At 34.1% G+C, this 8,872-nt stretch overlaps 1 protein-coding gene across 4 annotated transcripts in view; it reads left to right on the top strand.

Moving 5' to 3' along the window:
* zfand6 (zinc finger, AN1-type domain 6) overlaps positions 1 to 7,761 on the top strand; it is a 17,657-nt gene extending 9,896 nt beyond the window's left edge. For all 4 annotated transcript variants that reach the window (XM_016490915.1, XM_016490990.1, XM_016491067.1 and 1 more), the window contains exons 3-7: positions 2,712 to 2,781; positions 3,679 to 3,767; positions 5,236 to 5,367; positions 5,565 to 5,660; positions 7,503 to 7,761. In XM_016490915.1, the coding sequence (XP_016346401.1) occupies positions 2,712 to 2,781; positions 3,679 to 3,767; positions 5,236 to 5,367; positions 5,565 to 5,660; positions 7,503 to 7,651 (536 nt within the window). In that variant the 3' untranslated portion in view covers positions 7,652 to 7,761. The remainder of the gene's footprint in view (positions 1 to 2,711; positions 2,782 to 3,678; positions 3,768 to 5,235; positions 5,368 to 5,564; positions 5,661 to 7,502) is intronic.
* The last annotated feature ends 1,111 nt before the right edge of the window (positions 7,762 to 8,872 follow it).

The raw sequence follows: 8,872 nt of genomic DNA, 5'->3' as shown, positions 1-8,872 counted from the left end.
ATTGTCACTTGCACAGTCGAGGCAGTGTCACATCATCACTAAAGTTTATAAATTGCATTTCTTTTTAATTCTTGCCAGTGTTTAACCATTCAGCGCTCGCGCGCTCTCCTGAAGACAGTGCGCTCATGCACACTCGCAGCGCACACACATAATGTGAACCTGGCATTACTCCGTTTGCAGTTCGTATGTGGTGCGTAATTTTTCCACGCTCATGTTAACAGATGAATAAAGTGTGCACACTGCACACGGTTGATGTCCGGCAGTGCGTTCCAGTAGCGGTGTGTCTGCAGCAGTGCAGAGATTGTTTCCGCACCGAGTCTATTTTTGCTGCGCTGCAAGCGCTGAATTAAAGTAACAGCGCATTTTTTGCAGTAAATATGAACATGGATTGATTGACACAAAATGTAGTAATTACACCATAAATGCATATAGCATAATAATGCATAATAAATAAATAATTAATTACTGTGTTTCTTGGCTTTTTGGCTAGGTTTAAAGGGAAAGAAGATAAAGATAAAGAAAACTTTTAGATAAAAAAAGACAATAATAGATGGCACTCGCGGAGGTAGGATAACAAAGTTCTTTATTAACCGCAGGATTACTTGTAATAAAGAATGCATTTTGCATTAAATGCAAAAGAAAAGGCAGTAGAGCTGACTGTTTCTGTCAATGGTAAGTTTGTGAGAACGTAAGAAAATGTCTGTGAAAGATTGTATTACTGTACTGTGTAAAAAAAGAATTGCAATGCTGAAAAAGCATTTTCAGTGACCGTGTTTGGATTTGAAATCAAAATAATGGATCAACGTTGTGTTTGTGGTAAACAGCCGCGGATCAGTAGCAGACTCCTGTGTGAAAGCTGCTTCCCCTCTCACAAGAGTCACCTAAGAGAGGAATTCCCCCCCCCATTTTCAAAAATATATGCCCTGAATAAATGTCTAAAAATCCTGATTGGAGTATCACTATAAATGATAAAAAGAAGGCTTTAAAAAGATGGGTGTTGGTGATCGGTATCGGCAGATACTGCTTTCTGTGATCGGCCTCAAAAATCCTGATCGGAGCACCCCTAGTTTTTGCCATGAAAATAGCCTAAGATGCTGACATGGCATTAAATAAAAATACACTACTAATACTAAGAAAGTAAAAAGGGATGATAATGGCAAGATGTTGGTGGATTAATTGCTGCTCGATTTAATGCTACCTTTCAAAAGTTTGAGTTCAGATGATGAAAATTACAGGCCTCTCTCATCTTTTTAAGTGGGAGAACTTGCACAATTGGTGGCTGACTAAATACTTTTTTGCCCCACTGTATAATATTCAGTACATGTAATGTTTTTGAAAGAAGTCTCTTGTGCTCATCAAGGCTGCATTTATTTGATCAAAAATACAGTAAAATTTGTAATTGTGTGAATTATTATTATTATTATTACAGTTTAAGATAACTGTTTTTATTTTAATATATATTTCAAATGTAATTTATTTCTGTGATCAAAGCTGAATTTTCAGCATCATTACTCCATTCTAATATGCTGATTTGAAGCTCAAGAAACATTTATTATTATTAATGTTGAAAACAGTTGTGATGCTTTATATTTTTGTGGAAACCCTGGAACATTTTTTTTTTAAGTGACATCTCATTGGTCCAGTGTTAATTTCGTTGACAAATCATTTTCGTCAATGACATTTTTTTCACCGACGACAACGAGACGATAACAAACTAAAACTCTTTTTGAATGATAAAAACTATGACGAAAATTTATTGACCTTTTCGTCAACGAATAAAAACGAGACGAAAATGTTAGGAAGGGACGATTTGGGAAGGGATTTATTCAGAACGAATCTGCTGCATAGTACATATGAACCGGCGGGACATAAGCTAAAATACACTTGCTGCACGTCTCATAAAACATTAAAGGGGTCATATGATGCGATTTCAAGTTTTCCTTTCTCTTTGGAGTGTTACAAGCTGATTGTGCATAGATAAGATCCCTGAAGTTGCAAAGACTAAAGTCTCAAAACCAAAGAGATATACTTTATCAAAGTTAAGACTGCCACGCCCCCCTAAAATGGCTCGTTCTAACACGCCCCCACATTATCTACCTCACTATGTGGAAATATTTGCATAATGCGCTCAAATGTGCACGCAAAGAAAGAAGGCGACATTAAAGCATGTCAACATATTCTGTTTCACCAAATACACAAAATTATGATCTTTAAAAAAGCATCATATGACCCCTTTAAAAAAATTTACTGCACTGCTCTTGACTGAAAAACCTTAGTAGCCCTAAAGATTAATCAAAATGTATTTATAGAAATAAATATGTCTGCTTGAAAGAATGTCAGATGACTAAAATATGACTAAAACTAAATGGCATTTTAGTCAAAAGACTATGACTAAAACTAAATCAAAATTTGCTGTCAAAATTAACACTGCATTGGTCCACACCTATTTTTTATTTTTTTTTTAAATAAGCTCTAATTTCATTATTCTCAACAGCATTTGACCTTTATTCGGGGATGCAAAAAGTTCCTGTCACTGGAAACTTGTCTGGTTGTTCCATCATGCCTGGTTTGGACACAGTAGTGTTTTACTGAAATGTCTCAAAAAGCAAACCCTCACTTGTTCTGTTACTTTCATCAGCTTCTGAAGAATAAGGAGAACTTAAAATGGAAGTGTTGACATTTTGGGTTTCCTGCTCTTTCATTGCCTGCAGTGTCTTCCAGCCTTAGCAGTAAAGGAGAATCTATGACTGTACAATCGACGTCACAGCATGAACAAAACAGGTACAACATCTTCCTCTTTACCACCCTTTCATCATTTCTCATAACAGTTGCTTAAGTCATTTCAATTGCAAAGGATGTAGTTTGTTTGTGCAACTCTTATTTCAAAAGGGCAAGAAAAGGCCCCTTTCTTATTGAAGAGTAAACTTGTGTGTGGTAACTTTTGAGTGGTATGACTGTACATACTGTAGAAGTGTGTCAGCAGGTTTTGCACTGCCATTTATATAACAATAGATATATTTGTATGACTATCAGTGGGCAGTTCTACTGTTATTCTTTTTTGTGTTAAACTCGGGTATTAAAATACACGAGTTTCACAATTTGAGTTGAATTACTGAAATGAACTTTTCCACGACATTCTAATTTATTGAGATGCACCTGTATAATGTCAAGCTGTTTTGGCAGACTTAATAATTTATGAATAGTTTTTTTTTTTCATCCAAGTTCCACCAATACGTGTGTGTGTGTAGTTTTGTAATATAGTTTTGTGTAGATAGTTTTAGTATTTTTTATTTTTTTGTCCATCTTATTTTTAAATGGTTTTTATTTATTTAATTTAAGTTTTAGTTATTTTAGTACTTTGTTAAACCAAATAATAATGAGAAATGTTGCCTTGGCAGCTAGCTGAAATAAAATTTATTTAATTTATTTATTTAATTTATTTATTTCAGTAATTTTTTTTTTTTTTTTTTAATGGTTAATTCACTATTATTTTGTAGTGTATTTAATCTATTGGTTTATCCGCAAATAGGCATTACAGCATGGTTATTATATGAACAATTTACTTTCCAGCTGTGATATAAAATTACTCGTACTGTGATATAAGGTTTATAACACCCACTTCTAAGTTTCACACAACTGGTATGTATTTTCACAATCTTTTCTCGTCATCCTCTCCAGTCAGTATTTTTCAACGCCAACACCACCAGCAGCAGTTACACATAAAGAAGGTGCTTCAGCAGCAGCACAATCAGGCCTGAAAACACCAGGTACGATCCCTTTTTCACTTTGACCCGTTTATTATGTCATCCCCTGCTCCAAAACCAGACACTGAGCAGGTTACCATGACACAAAAAGAGAAAACGCTCCATCAAACTCCATAGAAACAGCCAGACATCATCTTCCAAATGCGTCTGATTTTTTGCTTTGAGAGCTGGCCAATAAGTGCTCAAAGTTCACTTGTTGCGTTTGATTGAAGCACTGTTTTCTTATTTTTCCAGGGCTCAACAGGCTTACATTAGTATGTCTACTGATTTTACTGATCATAAGGCTCTTGTTTGTTAATTAGGTAGAATTGTTTATAAGATGGAGATTAATGATAAAGGTTATTAAATAACAAATGTTGATTGAAAACCAAGTACAGATTTAGTCATATTGCTTTTTTCTCTCAATAATGAGCTTTAATCAACTAGCAGTATTAGTATTAATTTATAGAAATATTTTGCATGTATACTGCATTACATATTGTATATAATATATACTACCAGAAGTTTGGGGTCAGTAGTTTTTTTTTATTATTATTAATGCTTTTATTCAGCAAGGTTTTGTTAAATTGAAAACAAAAAAAAAGTGATTGTAAAGAATTAAATTGTTACAAAAAATTTGTTTTGAGTAAATTCTGTTCTTTTTAACTTTTTATTCATCAACGAATCCTGAAAAAAGTATCACAGATCCAAAAAAATATTAAGCAGCACAACTGTTTCCAGCACTGATAATAAATCAGCATATTAGAATGATTTCTGAAGAATCGTGTGACTCTGAAGACTGCAGTAATGATGCTGAAAATTCAGCTTTGACTCACCGGAATAAATTATATTTCCAAGTATCTATCCACCTTATTTTCCTGTAAGAGTAGGTGCGGCCATTTGTGAATTTAATGTGTCTGGCTTCCGGTGTCATCTGCTTCCAGCTGTTTTCAGCTGTACAAAACAGCTCATTTTGCTGCTTGATATTGCAGATTAGTGTGTCTTACCATATTATTTTAATGTATTATCTTAATTATGAACACACTGGTTTGTAGTGCAAACATTTTTACCGTTTCCTGCATGTTGTTATTCTTCTCGTTATTTCCCTATAGCGGCTAATCAACCGGAAGTCTCGCACATTCACAGAAAAGGGCTTATTCCACGTTGAAAAACAAGGTGGATATTAAAACCATGGTTAGAAAACCGTTATTTTAAATTGTAATAATATTTCATGATATTACTGACTTTAGTGTATATTTGATTAAATTAATGCAGGCTTGGTGAGCATAAGCGACATCTTTAAACAAAAAAGTTAATCTTACTGATCCCAAATTTTTGAACGGTCATATATCTTTCAATAACCATGTCTATTTTTTCTACTTGGTTGATTAACAAAAGTGTTAACTCTCCAAAGTGCAAAAGCCTAGCTAATGAATAATGCACAATTCCTGGTTTAAAATAATTATAAAATTTACTCTGTTTGCTTGTATAGAAGAATTGTCGTGCAGTAAATTGGCGAGAAACATCCAGGAGTCCAAGGCAGGTAGCTCATCAGCGGAGGATTGCATATCGAGAGGAAAGAGGAAGCTTGATGAAACTTGTCAACCCATAGAAAGAGTGTCTGGTGAGTATCAGGATCAGAAAGTTCATCATTGTCATGCTTGCCACATTTTATTCAGAATGTTTTGATCAATAATATCTGAGGAAAAGTTTTAGGCTGGAACCGGATGCCAACCAAGAACTTTTGATATACAGAATCCCATTTGAAATGTTCATGATAGCAGCATTTCTAAATCTTTGACACCTGTATTAAACTCTTAGCCTCAGATGTCTCAGAGCAAACCTCAGATGAACCAGAGCAATCCAGACCCAAGAAGAACCGCTGCTTCACTTGCCGCAAGAAAGTTGGGCTCACTGGTATGCAAAACCATGCTCTATATATATATATATATATATATATATATATACACATACACACACACGAAGAGCCTCTAAGTGCCATTTGAAATTGTCCTCTAAAATGAGCATTTTTTTCTCAGGCTCCTACAGTATGTTTATGTTCAGTTATTTCATTTTAATGGCAGTGAAAAGAAACTATTCATTGCCATTAAAGCCATTAAAGAATCTAATAGGGCTGTGAATCTTTCGGTAGACAGCGAATCGATTCGATTCACGATTCATAGGTTTTCGATTCGATTCAAGAGCGATTTTTGCAAATTCAGAACGATTCGATTTGATTTACAATTAAATTCGATTAAATTCGATTAACGATTCTGCATTCTTTAAGCGCATTCACAGGATTATTTAAATGCTTCCCCTAAATTCTTTAAATGCTTAGTCAGGGGCCAAATTACACAGCAGCCTTTATGGTTACAGAACCATAGGTTAGAGAAAAAAACACTTTTGTCGATTGTTAGATGCTAGTTTAATGATGCTATGGCATGACATGGCATATGTAGAAATTTATGTAAGCCAAGATAAAAAAAAAAGAGCTTTAAAAGTATTATGTACAGGCTAACATTTTGTCACACCAGGGGCGTAGCCATCATTTCAGAAGTGACAGAAATGTCAAATACAATAATTTTATGTATGTATGCATTATTATTTTCTTATCTCTTACTTTGAATTTGCTATAAGAAATCAAATACATTTCTGGACAATAATCAATCATTTGTAATCTATTATTTTTTCCTAATGGCAATTTTATGATTGTTTTATATACTACAAACAATTATTTCGATTTTCTGCACAGAATAAGGTAGAAAATATACTTTATAGTTTCTGTACTGTAATAAATATGTCAATTAGCACTGCATGATTCATAAATTGTATTTATTTATTTATTGTGTTTATTGTCTTAACGTTTCACCAGTTCATTCTGCTTTTTATTCAGCTTAGCTGCAGAGATAGCCTGGCACGCCTTAAGTTCTATAAGCGCGAGATCACTTCTCTTTCAGTGCGAAAACTTCATCTCATTTTCATAAAATAAAATGCTATAGTATTTAACTTTTCCTCTCCATCGGCGAATGACGATTCTGAAAGAAACCGCTCCCTATGTCTGTTTGCTATAGCAACGAACGCTACTTTCATGCATCTGATTATCAGATAAACCTTGAGCTCTTATTTCAAGGTTGTTGTTAAAGCTGTGGTTATTTTAACGGTTTCCTTCGTACATTCGTTTTAATAACATTATTAAGGCACATTTATCATTCAGTGGAACTGTGCGTATGCTTTAGGCACTTACATTTTTGCTCCGTCCGTGCAATAAATGCGCAGCCCTCGACTGCTTAGGTAATGAAGTTGGTATGACCGAGAGCCATTGAAAAACTACAGAAAAGCAAAACTACTTCACTTTAGCATTACTATAAAATCGCAATTCATTCGATTCTTAGCGTTTTAAATTGATTACGGTCCGAAATCGGCGATTCACGATTCAAAAATCCATGTTTCAAGATCGATGCATTGCATCGTCAGGGTTTGTAATCGATGCAGTGAGAAAACGAGTGAATCATTACAACCCTAGAGTCTAATAAAAATGCTAATTTCGAAGACAATTTCAAATGGCACTTCAACGTGTTGATAGAAAAACATTATGCCAGCTGTTAAAACTACAGTTTGTCTTTGGGGAAGTATGTGATGTTAATACATTTGAAAGAATCTGATATATTGTGAGCAGTCGCTGCAAATAAAATATTTGTGTATTTATTTTAGAAATCTTGAGCATATTGAGCTAATTTATCTTTTGTTTCTATATGGCAGGCTTCGACTGCCGGTGCGGACACTTGTTTTGCAGCATCCACCGATACTCAGATGTTCACAACTGTAGCTTCGATTACAAGGCTGATGCAGCTGAGAAAATAAGGAAAGAAAACCCGCTTGTCGTTGGGGAGAAAATCAAGAAGATTTGAGTTGAAGATTGCAAAGATGTTTTTTACTCTTTTCCTTGAAACCTTGAATTGTGCATGCTACAATGAAACATATACGCAAATTTATTTTGTCCCTTTGTTTCATTTTACCTCAAGTTTATTTACTTACAAAATACTGTGGTATGTATACCATGAAATATTTATATAATTAGTAATTTAATTTACATTTATAAATGGGTTTTAGTTCTCACATGCTGAGACGACTCTGGTGATGAACAAAGCTTGCATGTTAAAGCCATTGCCAGAATTTTTATTTTAGTTTTTTTCAATAACGATTGTAAGCAAGAAAATTACATTATTTACGTAATATAAAAAAGATAAGGGTTTATCAATTACTGTATTTGCTTCATCCTTGGTTTAAAAAATTCAGAGGTTTATAAGTCATTTAAAATGCGACTGCGGTCTCTGGTTTAACAGGTTTTTTTTGGACTTCATTACAGACTGTGATTTACGTTTTCCTCATAGTTCATTTATTAGAGTGAGTGGAAGTTGCGAGTGGTTTTAGTTGTCTGTGTATTCACTGCATTAATGTTCAATAAAGTTTTACACATCACACTGTAGTAAGCGCTCTAGCGACTCAGTTTAGCCAAGTATACAGTCTACCTAGTTTGTTTAATGACATTATATGTGTGCTTATGCTATTAATATTAAAATGCATAAGACCGGCAACACTGCTGCAAAATCTTGCCATTAGTTTTATGGTGCACTGTTGTTTAAAGGTACAAATCATTTAAGTGGTTAGAAAACCGATTATACCTTAATTCATTATTATTATGATACAGTACTTGCCTTTCAAGTGCTATAAATGATCTTTGACATAACCCTGACTTCTTATATTTATGAACCATGAAACCATGAAAATAATGTCAGAGGACATTAGAAATGAAAGAAGAAGAAAAAAGTAATGATAACATTTTATACAATGTTGTCTATCAAAATAGTCTCTGTTTGTGTTCTGGAAACGTTAGCTAATTTATAGTTACAAAAAATAAAACGCTAAGACAACATTGTTATTAGGTTATAACAACAACAAAAAATACTACGGATAGTTCCGGACCTTGATTCTGATTGGTTGAGCCGCGTTCGAAGCTGCTGTACAACACTACAAACATACACCTTTGTTTACTTCTGTGTGTTGCTCGGCAACCACCTTGTTTGGAACCACAACTGATTCTGAGGAACTACATTGTTTGGTGGAAGAAT

This window comes from Sinocyclocheilus anshuiensis, unplaced genomic scaffold (genome assembly GCF_001515605.1).
Source record: "Sinocyclocheilus anshuiensis isolate Anshui unplaced genomic scaffold, SAMN03320099.WGS_v1.1 scaffold45, whole genome shotgun sequence".
NCBI lineage: Eukaryota > Metazoa > Chordata > Actinopteri > Cypriniformes > Cyprinidae > Sinocyclocheilus > Sinocyclocheilus anshuiensis.
The sequence above is the reverse complement of the archived record's forward strand: the minus strand, read 5'-3'. Positions and strand labels throughout refer to the sequence as shown.